Source organism: Pleurodeles waltl, chromosome 10, assembly GCF_031143425.1.
Source record: "Pleurodeles waltl isolate 20211129_DDA chromosome 10, aPleWal1.hap1.20221129, whole genome shotgun sequence".
Classification (NCBI taxonomy): Eukaryota; Metazoa; Chordata; class Amphibia; order Caudata; family Salamandridae; genus Pleurodeles; species Pleurodeles waltl.
In genome coordinates this window covers 18,470,895-18,494,374 of record NC_090449.1, presented here as the reverse complement: position 1 = coordinate 18,494,374, position 23,480 = coordinate 18,470,895, and the positions used below count along the sequence as shown (strand labels likewise).

The 23,480-nt window shown below is 49.2% G+C and overlaps 1 protein-coding gene across 1 annotated transcript in view; it reads left to right on the top strand.

Moving 5' to 3' along the window:
• The window catches only part of NT5DC2 (5'-nucleotidase domain containing 2), a 103,927-nt gene that overhangs the window by 49,582 nt on the left and 30,865 nt on the right, over positions 1-23,480 (top strand). Inside the window, exons 7-9 of the mRNA XM_069209452.1 lie at positions 11,397-11,457; positions 20,304-20,406; positions 21,556-21,657. Of these exons, the coding sequence (XP_069065553.1) occupies positions 11,397-11,457; positions 20,304-20,406; positions 21,556-21,657 (266 nt within the window). The remainder of the gene's footprint in view (positions 1-11,396; positions 11,458-20,303; positions 20,407-21,555; positions 21,658-23,480) is intronic.

Genomic DNA, 23,480 nt, shown 5'->3' with positions numbered 1-23,480 from the left:
TGTTGGATTTTTATCACTTTGGTCTTGTTTTACTCAGATAAATATTGGCTATTTCTCTAAACTGGTATGGGTTTCTTTTGTGGTGTTTTCACGTTGTTACTGTGTGCTTGTACAAATACTTTACATATTACCCCTGAGATAAGCCTGACTGCTTGTGCCAACCTACCAAGGGAGTGTGCAGGGAGTTAGCTGTGTGGCTTCCTTATCCTGACTAGAGTGAGGATCCCTACTTGGACAGGGTGTAAACCACTGCTGACTAGAGACCCCATTTCTAACACTATCCATTTTGGGACAATAGCAGATCTATCCAGAGGATAGTGTGTGTAGGTTGTGCAGTTGGGACCGTAACCAGTGCCATGTATTTTATCTGTTATACTTCCAGTGGGCGGTCTTGGATTTTTTTTAGATCGGCTCGCTTTTTTTAAAAAAAAATTTTTTAACGCTGAATCGTTTAAGGATGCCATACTTTTACTTATGAACTTGCTGAAAAACCTATTTGTAGGTGTCTAAAGTTCATAAAAAAATTATCTTGACTAGCATGCTCATGTAAATGTTTGCATTTAAGTAAACTAGAAATACTCACTTCTTACCTGGTAAAAGATGTTAATTTTTAGCAAGTGTCCTTTCTTGTCCTGCTTGAGCGAACGCCCAGCAGAACACCTGCTGTGTTGATCCAGTGCAAGATGTCCCTGCTGAAGGGCTCTCCCTGAATGCCCTTCCCCATAAAGCCCTGCTGCCAGCCTTGCTGCTTGAAGGCGGTGACTCGTTAGACAATCTGACACTCACTGCAGCCCTTGCTTAAATTTGGTGCAGTAATTCCACACCTGTAATTTGCGATAATCCAGAGTGCAGTAATTTGCCGGTGCATAATTGCCACACTGTTCCGTGTTTCGGACCGCGGGTAACACGATAATTGCATGTTATCCCCGTTAAGAAGCGCGAAAACCCAACACTTGTGGCATCTGCAAGCACCATTTGTACTAGGTGTGTTCTTGTAGGCAGAAGCCCTGCCAAGGGTATTTCCCCCTGTTCTATGTGTGGTGTTCTCGAGGTCGGACGGGGATTGGGCACCAAAATACGTGGCCTCCATTTGTGAATTGGATACTAAAGACGCCCATGTTTCAAATTGGGGCAGCTTTGCTTTAAGCGTGAAGCCTGCATGGGTTGGAGGGTGCCGCAGGCAAGGTTTGTTTTAATATTCGGGAAATCGACAGTAAAATCCCAGAAATAGCCAAAAAACTGCCCAGTCACTGACCTGTCAGACCAGCCCATTGAGCACTTTCTGCTTCCCTGTGGGCCAGTCTGACCCTGGGTGTTTTACTCTTGATTTTGAACTGTACACTATTAATCGAAGTAACTTCATAGAGAGAGAGAGGATTTTTTTTTGTGGGGGGGGGGGGGGGGAAGTGGGGGGTGGAGGGACTTCATTCTCTTTTGTGAAACGTCCCGGGACCACTGTGGGGATACCCTTATGTTTTATTATTTGGAAGCTCACCCTGGGCACCGTATTTTTCCAACTTGATTATCTGAACAAAGCAAACTCTTTGCTTTTTTTTTTTTTTTTTTTTGCCCCCAACCCTCTATTCTTCTCTATTGACTAACATGCATGTAAAGTGTGACCGAGGGAGCAAGAATGCGATTACTGGCCTCGTGTAATTTGCCTTCACACAAAGTGCTTTGCAGTGAAAGCCCACTGCCACGATTTCCTAGTGGCTCCGGGTTTTTGTTAAATTATTTCAGTATTACCCTATTCTTGGCCCTTTGAAGGTATTGTGTATAAATAACTGCTGCGGTGAGGCTGCCAGTGTTCCCTCCTGTGTATCCTCTGCACACTGCCTGGGTACAGCCTGTCCTGGCATCCCTCCAGTGCCACGTTATCTGCCTCTGGAGGCTGAGATGGCAGAGCTGCATGTTTACACAACCGCGGTTGGCCTTTCCTGGAATAAGTCTGTCAAGCTTTTGTTAAATCTCCGTTTATCGGGTGTAATGCTGTTATCTGCCTCGGTCCGAATGGAGGGGGGGGGCAGATTTGTAGTGTTCATTATCATCTGGAGGGGTATCCTGGGTGCCTAGATCACCTAAGACCTAGTGGGACTACTCAAAAAGCCAGGTCTCCAGTTTCATGTGGAATTCAAGACGTGGGTAGGAGAGAGACCTTGTGTAGTGGTGGCTCGTTCCACACTTTGTGTGTAGAAGGCTCTGCGGGCTGCTCTGCTTTTGTGTATGCTGAGGATGTGTACAAGTAGGAGTCTGAACAAGCAGAGTTGTCTGAAAGGTTTCTGAAAGCAGATGCTATTAAGGTATGATTGGCCAGTGCTTTGTGGTGCCTTGAAGTTTTGTTTTTTTTGGGGGTGGGGGGGGGGTTGACTTGTGCTCGTTTTTAAGTGGGGAGCCAGTGGAAGCTCCTTCATGGCGTGGTGTAATGCATGTGCGGCATAGGAGGTTAAGTGTGATTTTTACTGCAAGTTCTGCTTGGCTTGCAGCCTTCTGGTGAGTTTGTTGTTGATCTCTGCATAGAGTGTTCCTGTAGTCCAGCTGCTTGTGGCCAGGACACGTGTGTGACTATTTTTTCTGGGTGCTGAGTGGAAGCCGTTTGAAAATACGCGTCTTCAGGTTGTGGAAGCATAAGGCATTGACTCGAATGCTCATGTTGAGTTTGCTTTCTATGATCCTGAGGTTCCTGGCATGGGTGGTGGGGGTAGATATCTATTCTAACTCTGTTGGCCACTTGGTGGAGTCCCATGGAGACCAGACTGGGCTCTTCCCAAAGATCACAGTTTTGGTGTAGTCTGTATTCAGCTTAAGAGAGAGTTGTTCTTCTTCCAGTGGGTGATTTTAGTCATGCAGGCATTTAACTTGATCTGAGTACTTTAGTGTCTTGCCCCTGATGGAGAGAATGATCTGTATGTCATTGGCGTAGGGGAGGACGTTGATATTGTGAGAGCTGATGATGCTGGCTAGAGGGAGTCTTAATCATGGTTGTGTTTGGGTTGGGTTAGGTGGGAATCCTTGTGGTGCTCCAGAGATGAGGTTGTGGTTTTACGGTGTCGGGCTGACTGGGTCCTTCCTGGCAGGAAGGAGCAGATCCATCTTTGTCCTTGGATTCTAGTGTTGTGTAGGTGATAAGGATGTCAAAACGCTGTGGAGAGGTCTGGGAAGATGAGGGCCATCGTGTCTCCTCTGTTCTGAGTCATGCAAATGTCATCTGTGTACGCCCGGACAGGCTATCAGTGGTACCACCAGTGTCACTGAGGACAAAGGCATCATTTGTCCCTTAACGTGCCCTCGGACATCCTGGCATTCGTGGCCCTCTTATCGATCTAAGTCCCGCTTACATTCCTTGATACACTACTGCTCATTTTGTTTGAGCTGGTAACATTTTCATCACTTGAGGCATTTTAATGTTTTATTGTGGGTTCCAGTGCACACCGTCCCTCTTGGCTTTGCCTGTACTTACTGTTTCACTCTGGCATCCAGTCCAGACCGTTCCTCTTCGCTTTGCCTGTGGTGTGCTGGCCGGCCCTCTAGGCTTCGCCTGTACTTTTCCAGTTCGGCCTCCAGTGCAGGCCGGTTCTCTTGGCTTTGCCACTGCTTGTTGTTTCAGTATGGTCTCCAGTGCTGGCTGGCCCTCTTGGCTTTGCCTGTGCTTGTTTGGCCACTAGTGCCAGCGTGCCCTCGCACGTGCTGTGAGTCCTGGCAGGGTCTGTGGTTTGCGCCACCGCAGGTTCCGCTCTCCCTCGTGACTCCTCCTCCTCCTCCTCTGAACACTGTGTACCAGGAGCTGGAGAGGGGGAGGGCACGCACAGCTTATCTGAAGCAGCTGGGAGGGCTGCGGGGTGGGGGGAGAATTTGTGGTGAGTGAGGGCCGGGTCTGGGGTACCGTCCCTCAGTGCACTTCTGTTTACAGCGCGGCTCTCCTTTCCTGTGGAGGATGCATGGTTTGAACGCTTTAGGATGGGTTGCAGCGCCTGTGGTCCGGGCGAGGCGCTATGTCTGACTGCACATTCTGTCTGGGCTGTGGGGTCCCCAGGGGTGCAGAACGCGGGGCTTCAGTGAAAGCAGATGTTTGTGCGGTAACGTGGTCCCAGCCTTGCTGCTGCTTCCAGGAGAATGACAGGGCTTTGTGAGCTATTGTGTGCTAGTGCTTAGAAGTCTACCACCTCCCTTCAACCGTAGTAGTCCCGCGCAGGGCCAGTTCTGGCGGGATCCCGTGGATATGAACTTAGAGCACCCCAGGACTTTATTAAATTAGCAATTTTTTGGTCCAGACTTTTTTTTTTTTTTTTAATAAACAAAATGTGTATGTATCAATACTTCTACAACGCGGTCCATCACCCCATCTTTACTGCAGCCCCTGCACCTCCCGTTTTCAGCCTACACCAGAGGGGCTGGACGCTCCTCGGAGCTTTAGAAGTAGACGAGAGCGCAGCAAGGGGCAGAGTGGGACCTCTGTGCTGGGGCCGGTGTACTGCCTCCGGCTGCAGGCCCTGCTCCGGGGTGGGACGTCCATCTCTGAGGCAGGATCCCTCCCTCATCCCTTCTCCAAGCGCCCCTGGCCGGGTCCTCGCTTTCTGGCAGGACCGGTTGGGGCTTGTTCTGCAGAGCTGCCGGGTGGGGAGGGCCCCCGGCCCTTGTGGTGAAGTATCACCTGCTCTTCACACCCGCGGCTGATTACTGCCCCTCACCCTCCACCCCAGGGCAGGGGCAGCGGCGGGGGGTGGGGCTGTGCAGTTTGTAGATCTGGGGCGCAGCTCCCGTCCTCCCGCCGGGCGTGTGGTGATGCGCGCAGGACCACAACTTCTTTCCTTCCCCATGTTAACTCTGTTATCGTGGGGACGCCCCTTCGTTTCTAGGGATGTAATGAGGCCCAGATGGTGTCAGCCACTTGAGAGGGGCTCAGATTACCCCCCCCCCCCCTCCAGTCCCTGCTTGTTGTTGGTTTTTAACGTGGTCCGTGCCTGGCTTCGTTCGTCGGCCTCTCCAGTGGCTTTTCTGTCTGTAGCAAGGCCGCCCTGCCGTTTCTTTTCCTGAATGTATCTGACGCGTCTAAGGTGCTTGGGTCGGTGATATGCAGCCCTCCAAGAGGTTTCCTTGACACTGGTTCGTCTGCAGCGGTTGAAGTTAATTAAATCAGCATTGGCAAAGCCGATAGGTCTCGCCTAAGCAAGAGCTACTGGCTTTGAAAATGTTTTTTAGCCATATTGTACATCCGCATGGCTAAAAGTCAGGGTGCATTACATTACATGTGGGCATATCTGCGGGTGCAGATATGCCCCTGCTATGTCTTTGTCGATTCTCAGACATAGTAGGTGTCCAGGGAAGCCACTTTAAATGCATGTGCTGGACACTGGTCACTAGGACTTCCCCAGCAACATGATGGCTTTTCTGAGACCTGGGATGTTTGATATCAAACATCTCGGAATAATAAACCCTCACTGACCCCCCCCCCCCCCCCCCCCCCCAGTGATGGATGTATTAAGAAATGCTATAAGAGGGCACCTTGGAGGTGCCCCCTGAAAACCTACCAATTACTAGTGTTTTGACTAAACAGCCACCACAGATGTGTTTCTGATCCACCAAGGTGGCAGCAGCACTCTCAAGGGCCTGGGACAAAAGCCTGCACTGGGCAGAGGTGTGACCTCTTCTCCCAGGCAGGATGGACATTCCATGTTTGGGGAGCTTCAAAGGCATTGCCTCCTTTGTAATGCGACCCAGGTCTCGCCAGATGATAGGGATGGCCACCACCCTGTCACAATGCTAATTTTGGCGGCCACACAGGTGGGAAAATTATTTAAATTAGGAGCAGTGTCCACTTCGTGCCAGACCTACCCCTAAGGTGGATGAGCTGAAGTGGACACTACTTTTAAAATTCCTTCATCTTGCTTGGAAGGAATTAGGCCATTAGGGTTTGGGTTATGCCCACTTCCCAGTGGAATTGGTCTTAAGACCTTTGTAGTCACCCTAAGGGTGGTCAGCCCATTGGCTACTGCCTGACACTCCCTGTAACTCTGATAAATTGAGTATTTAGGTGGCACCCTGAACCCTAGAACTCTGATTTTGACAACCTAAGAACACCTGGACAAAGAGTTGCACCTGCAGTAAAGGTAAAGAAGCAGCAGCTGACCTGGACCCAGCCCCTCCAGCCTGTCTTCTGACCTTGAGGAATCCTTCATAAAAAAAGCCAATTCATACAACCTTCAATAAAGATTCAAATCTCCTGTGGGCAGTGGAGTTGCTCTGCAAGAAGAAAGCTCCATAGAAAAGACTGCAGCTGTTGGACCCCAAAAACCCAACACCAGAAGTGACCACTGCACCTGATGTCCACAACCTGAGGTGAAGCCAGCCAACGGTGCCAACGCAGGTCCCCAGCTGCACAGAGACTGAGTCCATTGTGATCTCACCCTTCTTGGGCTCTCCTGGGATGCCTTCAGCTCCTGCAAGCAGCCCCCCATCTCCCACAGTCTTGTGGAGAGAGAAATACCTACAGCTACAGCAACCACTGTACCAGTGATCCCTGATCCCAGCTGAGGTGGGTTATTGGTGACAACAACATCCCCCAGCTCCTAGAAGCTCAAGTCCACCCCTGACAGACTCCTCTCCCTCCCTTCCCCCACCCCGCGATGCCTGTAGCCTCAAATACAGGAACCCTTGACGGGAGTGCTCCCAGGTGTGAAAACCTGATGCCTAAGGACACCCCTGCATCCATTGCCCCTCAGCACAGGAGAAGAGTACCAAAGGTGCACCTTCATCCCCGAGCACCCCAAGTCTACTACCTACCTGCTTGTTGTCCATGACTGGATTCCCAGCCAGAGACTGCAGCCTGTCCTCGTGAGGACCAAACGGCCATAGGAAACCATCGGGCACCCGATGCCTTACTGCACCTCTGCATCCGGCTGCCCCAGTTCCGCGCAGTGTGACCTGTTGGCGTGGTTCTGATTAGTGCCCAGTACTTACCTTAACTTCCTGAGATTAGGGCTGTAAATTGTTGTTAATCCTGTATTTGCTGAACATTGTTTCCTCCATAGGACAAGATTGAAAATTGCACTATTTCTGAAACTACAGATTTCTCTCAAGTTCCTTATGCTTAAACGTCTGTTTACCTGATTACGAAGTTCTTGGGTTTGAAACATATATAAAAAGAAATGCTATTTTTCTAAATTGGTCTCCGATTTATTCTTTGAGTGTCTCATTTATCGCCTCTGAGTACAACAAATGCTTAGCACTGCCCTCTGGTAAGCCTAAATGCTCGCCCACCCTACCATAAAATAGAGCATTAGTCCTGTCTAATTTTGCCTCTGCAAAACCAATTTGGGATCCACTGGCCTCTGCACAGTGTGCTTCATTTTAGTGCTCTATATAGAGCGGCCGCCTCCTACAGTTACAACCACACTTCAGAATTACAAATAAAATGTGCTTCATCTCTGCTTTCCTAATGATGGTATATTTGCACATTTAATTTATGGACCTTTAAAAAAATTTGTGTACTAGAAAAAACACTTTCTTTGCCAGTGCTCGGCAAGATTGGTGACAATCTTCTCACCTTGAAGTCGGAGAAATAAACGTAAGCACCAAGCTCCCTTGGAAAACAGAGGCTGACATTTACTTTTTACTTTGTAAGTGTGACAAGATAAGAACAAGATTTCAGGGTCTTTTAACAGGAAGCAAGCACTGCTGGAAGACTATAGTAAACCGAGGATGCCCCGTGGGAGGGAGGAAGCTTTCTGAGTGCCCACAAGAACTCCTTCGGCAGCCAGCCAGCTGTGCTGTCTGGTAGGCTTTGATGTAAATTGTGGGAACTGTGATCCTAACTCCAATAAGGGGGGGGGGGGGGGGGGGGGAGAATTCACTGGGCACAGGACAAACTATTCTGTAACTACTTTGTGCCCCTACCCCCCGCATGTAAAATATCACACACCTTAAATGGACAATAATTCCAAGTTAAGCCAATCAGGGAGAGGTGCGCACTCTGTGAAACTTCTATTGCTTATTGTGGAGGTTGCCGTGTCCCAGTTGTACTTTGGTAGTATGTAGTGGACCGAGAGGCTTCTTGTCTCTGGCTCGCCTGGGTCCGAGCCATCTGGTCGATGGTGTGCTGAGAGGGTCTACATTCGTGGTCACCTCTGCAGGGAGGACTCTGAAATGTCTCGTTGAGACGGCTGCTTGTGATGGACTCCAGTACCACCTGTTCAGTGTCTCTCAATGTCTGCCCTGCTGCAGAAACTTCCTTCAATGTTCTTTTCACTCAACATTGTAGGAGGCAGCAATGTATTTGTCAGCGGTATCCGGGCCATAAGTGTGGCTCGGGAACCCTACGGAGGTAAGGGCTGGCGAGAGTTGGGGCCGGTGAACTTGGAGAGGTTTCTGAATTGCTGCCTGCTCTTGGTGTGACTGCATCAGCAGGAAGGAGACGCTTGCAGGGCCAGTACTTGGTATGAAGCACACCCTGCCTGATTGCTGTACAATGCTAAGGGCCAGTCTGGGCAGGGACAAGGCGCCACTCGAGGTGGGCTTGTACATGAAAAGGCTTCAGGGTGCTAATGTTGGACACAGGTGGAACCGCTGTGGTTTCAGTGGTAACTCATCACCTGCAGGTCTCCTCGCAGCTGCTCTTTAACCAAGGGGCTTTGTGCGTGCTGAGGCCGAGGGTCGGTAGTCTGCACAGGAGTACCAATGCATCCCAGGCTGGGTTTACACTCTAGGCTTGAGGCCCCACTACACACTAGCAAAGTGCCTTATTTAAGGTTTGAGAGTTGAACAGTGCTCTGGGCTTAAGTTATGAAGTTGTCCGCGGTGTGGAAGGAATAAAACCTTTGATCCACAGTGGTTCAGGCGATGGCGTTATTTGGGCTCTCTGAGCCCTGTTGAAGTGCTCATGTGACGTCATGGCTGGGTACATCTGAGCTGCTGGACGTGTAGACACCGTGTAACCGTGCCCTGTGCTAAGTGAACTGTTTCCAAATCGCCCCCTTGGCTTGTCGACGTGCCCCTTTGAGGGGTTCTGGCAAGCATGCTCATGTGTTTATCAGAGCGAGTCCTCCAGGATTTCCCTTGAGGGGTATGACGTGCAGGAATAGATTGGTCCCCGGTGGTAGATTACATCCAGAGCTCACTCGGCCTCGCACTCTGTGCCCCGGTGCCATGGTGCCACAATGACTGGACCACTCCTGGCAGGAACAGCAGTGCTCGATGTGATCTGTAGCCCGTTCCTCTGTAATGTTACCCGTTATGCTGTTTTTTTTCCCCCCAGTTTTTTTCCTGTTTATTTTGCTGCGTTTGGGGGTTTCTTTTGCCCTCACGCTCACCTCGGCCCGCTAGTCTCTCCCTCACGACCCTCCCCGGTGGTTCCCCTCTCCCTGAGCAGCACTCCTCCGTGGGCCTGGATGAGTAACTCGAAACTAAAGTGTAGATCCGATCGGACGCCTTCCTCAAAGACCCCCTATCCCTCCTCCCGGGGACAGGCTGGCTCCTGGTGACTAGTGGGGTGACAGCCTGGACCCCCGTCCGGGTCTCCCCCCGTCCCTTTCTTTCACAGGTTGCCCGATGCCTTTTCTAAGGGTTCCCGCACAGTTTCCGGATCCTCGTCCGCTGAATGAAGCGCCCTAAAAACTTAAGCCCGTGCTAGTTCGTTTGGCTCCTATGGGAGGCCCTGCAGGCTGTGGTGGATGCTGAGGCTCCTGGGACAGTATTCTAGTGCCAAGCAGAGCCATGGGGCATCGGAGCGCTACACAGCCTTTGGACTGAACTACAAGGTACCTGGGGAGCCTGTCCTGGGTGGGTGTATGGATTAGACTGCTAGACCACAAGGGGGGACGAGAAGCGACAGATCATTGTACAAGGAGAAGTTAACACATGTCTGCTGCTGAGCAGCTGCTGAGGTCATTTGACCCCCTGCCTGCCCTCCGCCCAGCAATCCCATGATGGTAAATGACTTGTGAGTTTAGAGTGCCAGTTAATGACTGGAGGACTCCCCCCCGGGGACGGGGTGTGAGTCCATCACTCCGTGCCCACCCAGGGGCCAGCGACCAGACTGATGCCAGAGGGGCTGGGGGGCGTCAGCCATGCCTGGTGTGGTGTGATCTCTTGTAACCAGGGCGGTGCTCGGACGTGTGTGGCACGGGGGCCGCAGCCGGGCATAAAGGAAGGCTCGAGCTCTGTTGGCGACCCCTAGCCCAGTCCCGCCCCCCCTTCCTGGAATGTGCATGTCACAGCCCCTTCGGTAAAGAACGCCCCCCACTTGGCCGTGACTTGTACCCTGGGGAGGCCCTGCCAAGTGCAATGCCTTCCCTGCTGCTAAAGGCCGTGAGGCCCGACTGCCCCTGGCCGCTCTGAAATCCGGATTCTGACATTGGGGGTGTAACCGCCGTGCTGGGCGTCTGCCAAGGCCGGACTGGCCCTACCGGGCACCGGGAGCTTCCCCGGGAGGCTGGAAGGGTGGGGGCAGCTTTTGTTACTGGGGGGCGGTTTTGCAGCAGTTTTAAAAGCACTGCAGAGTTCCTTGTATATCCAACAGTTTTCAGGCAACATTAACAGTCCCAGGATAACTCGGTGATTAATGCACCCGCTGGAGAGCGATGGAGTTTGGTCTAGTAGCAGGTTTGACTCATCTAAGGTAGCGCAGAGGGTTACGTGTACTATGCAGACACCGAGCAGTATTTTATGTGCAGTGATCAGTGGATACGGCTTGTGTCAGGGCTCCGTTGGTACGTGCAGTTCATAAATTAGTCATAATCTGGCACAGGGAGCTATGAACCGCCACCAAAGAGCTGCAGGCAAACTGCAGGGTACGGGTTAGAAACATCTGTTTTTCCCAGTCTGTGATTATCCTAATTTTGCTAAAAAGGGTCTGTTTGGGTAGAAATAAATTACTTGTGAAGTCAACCCTAACCACTGTTACCTTCTGAATCCTGAGCTTGTTTCACGCACATTTAATAAATAAATAACTAAAAAATCCCTCCCAGTGTGGATGACGTGAATTCTACGCCTTGTAGTCCATTTTGGTTTATTGAACATTTTCTGTGCACTTCTCATTGTCTTATGTGCGATGTAAAGTGCTGCCGCGCCCCGCGGTGAAAAAACTGGCAATTACAAAAACAATAATACATTGTGAGGTGCTGCGGAGAGATTCAATCTGAGGCCTGTGGAGGGTAATGTGAGGGAATCATTAAAGCACCCCAGTAAAGATGGCCATATCCTGGTGCTTTGTAAGGTTCTCATTTCCTATGCTTCAAAAATGAACACAACTGAATATATAAGGAAAACTGTAGAATGCGTGTTTTTTTGCCATTTCGCTCTTATTTCTGGCATTCGTTGAATGTGTTGTAATAAAGCGTACCAGTGACTAAATAACCACCACCAAGAGGCTGCGTGACTAATGCTGTGGTTCCTTCTCTGCCTAGGACGCAGTGCGAGATGTGCACGTCAAAGGCTTCATGTACCAGTGGATCATGCAGGATCTGGGTGAGTAGTGCCCACGGGCATCCTTTCAGCCATCGCTGCTTTGAATCCAGTGGAATCAGGCCTAGGTTTTGTCAGTCGGGTGTAAGAGCGCTGGGGGCTAGTATTGTTTCTTGGGGTGTCCCATCAGGACTCTTTGTACAAGTCTCCGGTTTCAGTTAAAAGTAGGAGTTAGTAATGTCTATAAGCAACTAACGCCAAACCAACAAGGTGATGGGTGGAATGCTTGAATTGATCTCAGCCACTGGCGGTCGCTGTGGCCGCATTCCCAAGCCATCGTTTGTTTGCCCACCATTCCACCGCAGTGTGGACCCAGCCGTATGCAAATCAGTCTTCACCTGCTCCTCGTGGGAATAGTCCAACCCGAAGGGCCAAGCCAGGTCCTCCCTGAAGCAGAACACAAGCAACCTAAGACCGGTTTCACCCTACTTAGGGCTCTTCAGCCAGGTATAGCTTGCTTCCAGTGGCACATAAAGATGGCAGGGGTGTGGAATTTATTAAAATATCTACTTGTCCAGTGGACAGGTTGCTTCTCAAATCTACTTCTCCTGTAAAAAGATCTACTTGTCCCTTTGGTGCCATGTAGTGTGGCGACAAATTATGGCAGCAATCTCATTATGTAAGTGCTCTGATAATAGCCTCTCTGATTATGTCAGGGCTACTACCATAGTAGGGCTTAAATACTTGCAGTTTCAATCCCTACTGTAACAATTTCCTTATTTTGCCACCTTTCTGCAGATCTGCATACTGGGGCTGGAGGAAGCAGTAAGCAATAGTTCTAGGGCTGGAATGCCTTTGAGTCTGCAAACCTACTAACCTGCATGTTTTGATTTTTACCAGCTTCTCTCTAATATTTTCCCATAATAAGAAAGGTTGGACATTTACTCCTGACAATGGCAGAATTAGAACTTGTTCCAGGGTTGGGAAGAAAGTGGCTGGAGGGAAAATGAACTTGCAAATGCTCAATAGATTTTTACATGAGCAAATCTACACATCGTATTTACCCATGCTAAAATACAGTTCACAAATATTTTATAGGGTACAACATATACCATGGGTGCACTTTTGTGACTTTCTTTAAGAATTTGGGGCCACATGTAGGTAGGTTCAGATTTGCGACCTACAAATTGCGAGTCGCAAATCCGAATGTAGGATGGTGTCCCTGACACCATCTGTGATTCGCAAGGGCTTCGCAAATGCCCACCTCATAAATAATCATGAGGTGGGTCGCAATTTGCGACCCCCTCGCGAATGGTGGCCCTCACAGGGATGGTGGCCTGCTGGAGACAGCAGGACCACCATGTCTGTGACTGCTTTTCAATAAAGCATTTATTTTTTTTGTAATGCAGCCCGTTTTCCTTAAAGGAAAATGAGATGCATAACAAAAATGAAAAATGAAACGTTTTTGTTTCATTTTTTCAGAGCAGGCAGTGGTCCACAGGACCACTGCCTGCTCTGAAAAAATGTTTACAGTGACATTCACAATGGGGAAGGGGTCCCATGGGGATCCCTTCCCTTTTGCGAAAGTGTTAGCACCCATTTGAAATGGGTGCAAACTGCGATTGGTTTGCGCCCGCGTTCGCGGTCACAAAACAATCCTACATTGCACTGCGAGTCGCAATTAGGAAGGGAACACCCCTTACTAATTGCGAGTCGCAAACCCGTTTTGCGATTCGGTAACCAGGTTACTGAATCGCAAAACTGGGTTTGTGCATCGCAGTGTGCTTTTTGCATGTCGCAAACAGCGAAAGTCGCTGTTTGCGACATGCAAAAAGCTACCTACATGTGGGTCTTGGTCCCTAATTAGGTCTGGTGTTAACAAAGACATTTTGTTTTTATTAAACTTCTATTTCTCTCTCTTTCGGCCGGCTTTACTGTGAGCGATCGCATTCTGCTCTTCCACAAGGAGCATATTGGCACACAAAGTAGTTTTGTTCAGTGTCAGGAGCTACAGTGGCAATCAGTGACGTAACGAAACTGGAGGGTGCCCCTTTGTAAAGAACATGGAGGAGCCCCCTCTCCAGACTCACTCAGGGCAGGTGCTGTGCTGAAGGGGCCCCCTGGAGGGCGGCTGCGGGGCCTTTGTTATGCCACTGGTGTGCTTTTAGAGAGTTCAAAAACTTTTTTGGGGGGGTTTGCCAGTGTTTGTTACAATGTTGAGGGCCTGGTAGCTCCCACAACAATAAAGTGTTACAAAAGCCATGTCAAAACAAGACACGCATTGATGAAACTAAAAGACTTATAAAAATATGTCCGATCAGTTGCCTTTGTCAGTGTTTGTTTATTTTCATGCTTCCCATAATCGTGTTGAAAATGGTTACACTGATTTTCCATTAGAAATATTTTTGGGAAATACTAGCATGCATCAACACATTTTACTAAATGACACTTCATTTACATATAATCAGAGAGCATTCTGGGAGCATTAAACTTAGCCTCATAGCCTAAACTTTTCAAACATGTGTATACACGTTTTTTTTTTTTGTACTGGAACCAACGTCAGTAGTGAAGTGTGACCTTAAAACATTTATTTACAGCACTCACCCTAATAATGAAGACTTTCAAATAATGAACCATAAATACAAGTTCGAACAGCATTAACTTTTGGAAACACATTAACTCAACTGCAGAGAGTTCCACTCTCTGTAATCAGGCAGCCAAAGGGTTTGTGCTGCAGGGGGTTGGGCCTACTTGTCCCAAGGACAAAGTAAACATAAAAACTTGTAGCCCTTGACCCCAAACAAGATGTCCCGGGCGTCGGGCGATAGGAATTCCACATCCCTGAGATGGCAATGTTTAAATATATCTAGACTTATTTAAACATTGCAGTTAAGTACTGTTACCTTTTTAAAAATGCAGAAACACGTTTCTGCTTAAAACAAAGCAGTGTTATCTGTATAATGCTTCTTTTGCCCATAGCCTGCCCCCTGCTCCCTCCCCTCCCCCCCCCCACCACTTGAGGCCCCCCCAGGGGGAGGGAGGGACGCCCCCCAGTTTGAAGACCCCTGCGAGACATTCTGAATGTTTGTGTCGACGGGTGTTGCTTTAAATGGACACAAGACATGTCGCCCGTTCACAGGGCGGGAGGAGGCCGTGTTGACGGGAAGTTGAGCAGAGCGGCTCTACCAGTACAAGTTGTTGGTCTATGGAGGGTCCTGATTTGGTGTTTGGAGAGAATAGTTTGTGAGCCTTTTGTGTCGTGGATCTGACTGAAGCATGTGTGGACAAGGGTGTTTCCAGTTTGCAATTTGGCATACTTGAACTTAGTGCTAAGTTTCCCCTGTCACCTTTGCTTTTCATCTTTTTTCTGCTGAACAAGCATGTGACGTAAATCCGTCTTCTCAGAACTCTCCAAGTGTAAGCTTGTTTACTCAAACGAGAGGTTTTGTGCACGTATTTTCCGAAACGTTGCTTTTTTTTGGTGCAGTGCTATTTGGGAAAGGGCATTCGTCTCAAGGAGTTAATGGTGCCAAGTTTAGAAGGCAGAGTCCATCATCTAAGCATGCAGTGTACTTCTTGCATGACCCCAGGACTCTGGACTCCTTGCCTGGTAAACTAACCCCTCACCTGGAGTATAATCTGTATAAAAGGCAATGGAGTTATGGGTAAGGAAGGCATGCTAGAATCCCTCACTGACCCGTTTGAGTTCATTTTCCTTTCGGGTTATGGGACTTGGAGTAAAGTAGACGGTTCATTTCTAAAAGGTATTACCCACCTGAGTTTACTCAAGCCTGCATCCTCCTGCTCAAAAAGGGGACTGCCAGATCCCAGAGTACCTCTCCTCCTTCCCCCTCACCCCCAAAAAAACCTCCCCCACCCCAATAGCAGAGGTCGCCATGTACCATTCTCTCGACTCTTACTTGCATGACCATTGCGTAGCTTGTGTGTTGTTCTGTTGGGGGACCGGTGGATGATTGCGTAGCCTGTGTGTAGTTCTGTTGTGGGACGGGTTGATGATTGCGTAGCTTGCGTGTAGTTCTGTTGTGGGACGGGTTGATGATTGCGTAGCTTGCGTGTAGTTCTGTTGTGGGACGGGTTGATGATTGCGTAGCTTGCGTGTAGTTCTGTTGTGGGACGGGTTGATGATTGCGTAGCTTGCGTGTAGTTCTGTTGTGGGACGGGTTGATGATTGCGTAGCTTGCGTGTAGTTCTGTTGTGGGGCGGGTTGATGATTGCGTAGCTTGTGTGTAGTTCTGTTGTGGGACGGGTTGATGATTGCGTAGCTTGTGTGTAGTGCTGTTGTGGTGCAGGTTGATGATTGCATAGCTTGTGTGTAGTTCTGTTGTGGGACGGGTTGATGATTGCGTAGCTTGTGTGTAGCTCTGTTGTGGGATGGGTTGATGAGTGCGTAGCTTGTGTGTAGTTCTGTTGTGGGGCGGGTTGATGATTGCGTAGCTTGTGTGTAGCTCAGTTGTGGGACGGGTGGATGATTGTGTAGCTTGTGTGTAGCTCTGTGGGACGGGTGGATGGTTGCGTAGCTTGTGTGTAGCTCTGTTGTGGGGTGGGTGGATGAGTGCGTAGCTTGTGTGTAGTTCTGTTGTGGGACGGGTGGATGATTGCGTAGCTTGTGTGTAGCGCTGTTGTGGGGCGGGCGGAAGGTTGCGTAGCTTGTGTGTAGCTCTGTTGTGGGGTGGGTGGATGAGTGTGTAGCTTGTGTGTAGTTCTGTTGTGGGAGTGGTGGATGATTGTGTAGCTTGTGTGTAGCTCTGTTGTGGGACCGGTGGATGAGTGTGTAGCTTGTGTGTAGCTCTGTTGTGGGGCGGGTTGATGATTGCGTAGCTTGTGTGTAGCTCTGTTGTGGGGGCGGGTGGATGATTGCGTAGCTTGTGTGTAGTTCTGTTGTGGGACGGGTTGATGATTGCGTAGCTTGTGTGTAGCTCTGTTGTGGGACCGGTGGATGATTGTGTAGCTTGTGTGTAGCTCTGTTGTGGGGCGGGTGGAAGGTTGCGTAGCTTGTGTGTAGTTCTGTTGTGGGGCGGGTGGATGAATGCGTAGCTTGTGTGTAGTTCTGTTGTGGGACGGGTTGATGATTGCGTAGCTTGTGTGTAGTTCTGTTGTGGGGCGGGTTGATGATTGCGTAGCTTGTGTGTAGTTCTGTTGTGGGGCGGGTGGATGAGTGTGTAGCTTGTGTGTAGTTCTGTTGTGGGGCGGGTTGATGATTGCGTAGCTTGTGTGTAGCTCTGTTGTGGGACCGGTGGATGATTGCGTAGCTTGTGTGTAGTTCTGTTGTGGGACGGGTTGATGATTGCGTAGCTTGTGTGTAGCTCTGTTGTGGGACCGGTGGATGATTGCGTAGCTTGTGTGTAGTTCTGTTGTGGGACGGGTGGATGATTCCCCCTTAGCATTGCTATGAGTATGGAGACCCAGCTCTTGAATCTGCAGGGCCCCAGCAGAATCCACTGGCCCAGCCAGTGCAGAGCCTTCAGCTCTGAGGGATCCCACTGCTGCTTCATTCAGCAGACCCCAGAGGTATTCCCAGATAAATATAGGAGGGGCAAGAGGGTCTTGGGGATGGTTGTGCCCGATGACCAGCGAGCAAAACATTTGTGGATGGTAGCAACGGGGAACACCTTTGCCAATGAGGTGGCATGCTAAAAAAAAGAAGCCAGGCTGAGCCCCTCGGAATTAGATGTAGACGGGGTTCTGTAATCTCTGCATGAGAGCACACAAGGAAGATATGGGGTGGGGGCTGGTATGTCATTAATAGTAAAAGGGGGGGGGGGGGTGGTATGGTGCAGTTGGCGAATAAAGTGGGAGCCTTGCTGCATGTGGCTGGCAAGTGTTGGGACCTGCTTCAGTGTGTGGGTGGTGGGGTGCCTGTGGTGATGGGTACGCACCCTTGTGCGGCTGTGAAGCCGGGGAGTGGAGTGCTGGCCAGAAGAACAAGTGTTGAATGTCTAATCTAGTTCCTTCTGCGAGTGCCTTTGGGCGCTGTGCCCGAGCGGAGTCCAGTAATCTCACCCTCTAGTCCTGGCGCTGCCAGGGCTCTAGTCCTCCCAGCTGGACCCTTCTTAAAGCAGAGTATTAGCTGTGGAGATCCGCTGTTGCTGTGGGGAACAGCTCGAGCCTCCTGAACTGTGGCCTTCAGTAGCGGTCTTTGTTTTGTCACATGGGCTTGGGACTTCTGTTCAGCGTGCTGCAGTGCGTGCTGCCATGGCACACCGCCAATGAGAGGCTGACGAGTCAAGGCTGCCAAAGCTGGCATCCGTGGCACCTGTGAAGTTCTTTAGGGTGTGCCATTCACAGCTTTGCACCTTGCTGCCTGCCTTTGCATGGCTTGTTTACCGGTGAAGGGATGTGTTTTCTTGCAGTAACAGAAAAGTACAATCATAGACTATATATCGCCCTAGCCCAAAGCGAGGAATGCTTCTGACCAGCCAGACGACTGGATTGGGTGGAGGGCCGGCGAGAGGAGGCGGGATTGGCAGTCTTTGCAGTAGAAAACAAGACCCAGTAGCCTCTTTCAGAGTGTAGGGGTGGTTCAGGGAGGGGGGGGGGTGGAGGAATCTATGCGAAGAAAGGACTGATGGTTTGACTGGATGGGCAACTTGGGCCTTTAGAATTGGTGTGACGGGCATGATGTTGGGGGAAGATGGTGGATGTAAACTTTAATTGGGGCGAGTTTAATTTTCACTGATAGGATTTTGCTAGTTTTGAAAGGGACCTATTGTTAAAAAGGAAAAAAAAATATCCTCCATTACAGCACCTTCCTTGATGGTCAATGAATGTATATGTTACCTCCTTGCAAGAGGATCCTGGGGAAACTGCTCGAGCAATACGGAATGTTTCACTTTAGCCCCATTGATCACGGAATATCAAGCCCAGTCTGTGCAGACAGGTCATCTTTCACCCCGTACTCTGCCAAACAAGTCAAGGCTGTCCCTCCTGCACTGTAGAGCACTACCAACCACCCCGTTTGTAGGAATCCTCTTACAAAGGTGGGAAAAGATGCAGCCCCATCAACTACCTCCTTTTAAATTGTGAGTGTGACCGGCTTCTTGTGTTTTGCTGCATTGCGGGACTGCAAACGCCTGGCACCAAACCACTGAAAGGTGAAAACTTAAACTGGAGTCCTGGTCCTAATCTTCGTCCTTCCAAGCTCCTGGAGAGCAGGTCCTCCTCACAAGAGATCAAGCACTGTCAGCTTGGCTGCCTCTGTTTTAGCCCTGTCCGGGCACCAGAGGGACCAGATAGTCCAGGCTGATCCTTAGCAGTTCTTTGTCCCCGGTTCTCTGTTCCCTTGAATGGAGATGCAGCCCACATGGGATCCTCTGCATAGATCTTCAAGCTCTGAATTCCCCAAGCCCCCAGCTGCAGAGGATCCTTTGAGTATCGGGTGAAGGTCTACTCATGGACACCAGAGGGGAGAGACTATTTAGGGAAGGGTTCTAGAATTGCGGGGAAGTTCATGGAAAGCTGTAAAGCATGCCTGAAGCATCCAAACGGGAGTTGCACTGTTAATGGCTGCGTCTTGCCTGAGCGCTACAGTCAGCCTTTGGAGGACCCCTTTTGACTGGGAGATGGTGCATGAAAGAGCTTTTTGTCTGGTCTTCAACCTAGAGGGCGTGATGCAACTTCCTGACATTGCTGTGATGTGGTTTTGTGTGATAAGAATTGTCTGCCTTGAAGACTTAGTTTTTTGTGGGTAATCATCGCTCTGTTCACCTTGTTACTCAGGGTGGGCTGAACATGAGGGTTACAAGTCTGTGACGAGTTCTTCCATCTCTTGCTGTTGCATTTATTACAAATTGATTACATCCTTGTTCACTCCTTGATGATGGTGTTCCTCAGGAATTGTGCTACTAATTAAGTTCATAGGGAGGCGAAGTGGGGCAGGTTCAGATATCCTGCCTCCCTCTCGTAGTTTTCTTGCCTCAGAGGGTTGGTTGTGGTTGGATTTGTGCCTATGTGACCAGGTCTAAGAACCCACAATTTGTGCTGAGCCTGGAGCGGGCTGGGTGACGTGCTCCTCTGCCAGTGGTTCTGATGATTTACAGCTCGGTGTCCCCACTTGTGTACTTTCAAATGGAAGGCGGCCTCAGATGTGGTAAAGAAGGGGTTAGGCCTTAAAAGAAATGCAGGTGTTGCAAAAAAAAAAAGAATAATAAATAAATAAATAAAATGGCCATTTTGAGAGGTTTCTACGAAAAAGTGGAATTAGTTTACGCCGAACCTGCGTCCAGTAGAACGTTTCAAGTGGTGCTAAAACAGAAGCAGTAAAGTGCTAATCTGATTACATTTAGTATAGATACCAGATGACACCGCTCCATTATGAAAACTTAATTAAGGCATTAGAAGAAAAAAACATTTGAAAGAAGAGACGGACTGGTTGTTCCTAGATCGTTGTGTAGATTGGCCAAGCAAGAAAGCACTTCGAAGAGTTTACAGCTTTTTATCAAGATGTGCATTTGCACCGGGTGGGTTCTTGCCAGCCCGGCTTCACCTGAAAGGCAGAGCCCGTAAAGCTTCTCGTATAATGACTCCCTTGTGCTAGAGCCCACCTCTGGTGGCCCAGGTACACCCGCTGCTTGTAGCCCGTTGTAATTCTGTCAGTCTGCACTATCTCCCCTTCCAAACTGTAGTGCCGTGGAGCCTTTGAATCTCATGTGCCGTCCAGGTAGGTATTCTGTTGTCATTGAAGGGTCTGGAACTGCATCTGTGGGTTTATAGAAGGTTGAATTAGTTCAAAGTTGGTAGGATTTGAAGACGGTGTAAGGGCAGCTTGCCTTATCTGCACTTTTACATCTTCAGATGAGGATGTAATTCCATTAACACATCTCCACCTTAAGTCGACAGTTGGTGCGTTTTCTGTCTTCTAACCTGGAATGTTTGAATCTTCTCTTTTGCAGAAAAGTATATTTTGCGTGGGCAGGAGACCTACTCTGTCCTGCACCTCCTGGCCAGCAAGGGCAAGAAGCTTTTTCTCATCACCAACAGCCCCTTCAGCTTCGTGTGAGTAGTGGTGCTTGTATCCTCTGTGCTTGTATCCTCTGTGCTTGTATCCTTGGCTGTGTGTTACATGAAGGGTTCATCTGTTTGTTCACTGTGGTGCAGTCGGTTTATCTTCTGGGGTGTAGGTCTCTGGTCCCGCTCTGTGTCGCTCCTCTTGAGGTTTTGTTTCCCGTGGAGGATGCTTCTCACCTCGGTGCTGGATTCACCTTTGAGTAGCTTACTCGTCTGTGTACTCCTGTGATGCTGGCCTGGACTACAAGCCTAGTTGGGCTTCTCTACTCAGTCGGGGGTCATTGCATTTGTCCCATTTCTGCTTAATTAGTGAAATAAGTGCCTTGGCCCAAAGTTTAGCTTAGTAGCCGGTGTCCAGCACTATTTAGGGTTGATGTACTGATTATCAAGGCTGGGTAGTCTTGATTCCACTTCATGCCTCTTTATTCCACCCCAGACCCTCTGTGTCTAGTTATTTAACACTTAGAGGTTTTTATCATCCAGGATTTTTTCCTCTGCCATTTTTTCTGTCTTTATCTTTTTCTCCCCTTAGTGTTTTTTTTGTTTTCTTTTTTCTCTCTAGTACTGAATCAGTCTATTGATAAGAGCGTGCCCACAGAAATGAGTATTGCCGGTGGGCCCACATGCTCAAATTAAGTGTTGTGTGTGCTCTTTTTCTACACACTCCTCTGCTGAAGAAGAGCTGTAATAGAGTTGGCCTGATTTGGATCTTGGCGGATATCCCACCCGCCGGATTAAAAAAAACATTATATCCAGTGGGGATTTTAATACGAGGGACAGGATATCCGTCACGTTTGTGATGGAGTATTCCAGCCACCGAGATCTAAATCGGGCCTTTTCTCTTCCTGTGATTGTGGCTGGCCTTTCTGTGCTTCAGTACCAGACCTCTAGTCAGTAAGACTGCCTTTGGAAATATTACTGGGGAATGACTTGTGCAGTCACAATCCGCCCAGGCAGTATATGGGGTCTGAGCCTTCTTAACTGAATTGATAATTGGAAGGAATGGTGTTCTATAACCTTGTATTATATGCCATCCTAAAATTTAAAGGAATATATTTCGTAAAGTTTAGTTTTCTCTACTCCATTGCAGGTGTACCTTTTTGATATGTTTTTTCCCCCCCCCTCCCCCACCTGCAGTGATAAAGGGATGCGATACATGGTTGGCAAGGACTGGAGAGACTTCTTTGACGTGGTCATCGTACAGGCTGACAAGCCACATTTCTTCAACGACTGCATCAAGTGAGTCTAGGAGTGGTTGAAAAAGGCAGTCGATGCCAGTGTGTCTAATGTGAATATCAAGTGGTTTATGTAACCATTTAGTAGTTGATGAGCAGTGGTGTTTTGATATTAGATCTAGTTTGCTATGGTGACTTTCTTAGGAGTTTTCAGGTATCACTGTCCACAGAGCCAAACCCAGTTGGCAGAGTAGGGCTCTATGAACAGCCAGTTCGATTATCTGCCTTTCCTCAAACATTGACTAAAAGTCCCCTCCTTCCTCTATTGAAACATCAATCAATCAGTCAATCAATTCTTTTTTTGTAGTGCGCTACATGACTTTTGACAGTCCTTCCATGGCTTCTTGTGTGTGATCCTCCTGAGGATAGCCTCATGAAAGGGGAACATTAAGTCCGGTACCATTCGGGCACTGTTTGCACACAGTTCTGGACCGCACAGATTGCTCTTCTCATGGCTTTTGAGGTCTTGGGTACTAAACTTGGAGCAGGCTTTCCCTGAAGTCCTTTACTTCTGCAGAACCAGTTTCAAATCGCAAGTGCGATCCAAGCTTCTCTGCAAACTGATATTGGACAAATTGATTTCTCTCTCACATCTGTGGTACTTAATTTATGGTTGAGCTTGTGATGCATCTCAAGGTGCTTGGTGATCTCATGCTTAGCTGTTTGCCCCTCTGCAGTTAAAAAAAAAAAAAGTCATCTGTGGGATGGTGGCTGTCGGAAAGTGCCTCTTTTGACAAGGTCACTCCCTCACTTTTTGCCTGGTTTCTGAAGTGCTGGGAAGCCATTTTACTCGTGTACTGGCCACAGGTCACCACTACATTTGTCCAGCTATATGGTGGTAACTCCGAACCTAGGCATGTTTTGGTATCAAACATATCCGAATCATACCCCAATACTAATGCCAGTGTTCGTGGCATGATTCTGTGCACAGTCTGTGCTCCTCCGAGGACCCCTCCAGTATTGCTCCTACCAGTCTTCCAGGATTTGTGGGCAGCCCACGCTGCTTCAGCGCCCCTGGGAGCATCTGGTTTGTCAGGACAGGTGACTGTCAGTGACCCCCTCTGATAGGGGGTCACCCTGCAGAGTGACTAAGCCCCCTGCTAGGGCTATTTAGCGATTCTGGGATTTGTAAAGCACAGCGAATCACCCATGAGGGTTCAAGGCACTGGACTGCAGGCTCAGGGTGATTAAGTGATTTCACTTTGCATTCCACTATTATAGTCTATAGGCACCCCTGAGCCCTAGAACTCCAATTCCAACAACCTAAGGAGAATCTGAAAAAGAAGAGTTTTACCCGCAGAAGAGGAAAAGAAGCAGCTGACCTGGACCCAGCCCCTCCGGCCTGCCTGCTGACCTCGAAGGATCCTGCACAAGAAGCCAACTCGTCTACCCTTCAATAAAGTTTCAAGTCTCCCCTGGGCAACGGACTTGCCCTATAAGACTAAACTCTAAAGAAAGGACTCTGCAGCTGCTGGAACCCCAGAAACTAGACACCAGAAGTGACCACTGCACCTGACGTCCATGGGTCCCCAACTGCTCAGTCTAGTCTGGTGTCACCTAATGTGCACTCTCCTGAGAACCCCTGCAGCTTCTGCACGCTGGCCCCCTCTCCCACAGTCTTGTAAAGAGAGAAAAATCTGACATCTTCACAACCACCTGGCACCCCTGACCCCAGCTAAGGTGGGTCATCAATGCCAACAATGTCTCCCGGCCCCTAGGAGCTCAAGTCCACCCCTGCTGGGCTCCCTGAAGGCACCTGCAGCCTCAACACATAGGATCCCCTGACTGTGAGTGCTCCCGGATGTGAACCTGATGCCTAAAGGCACC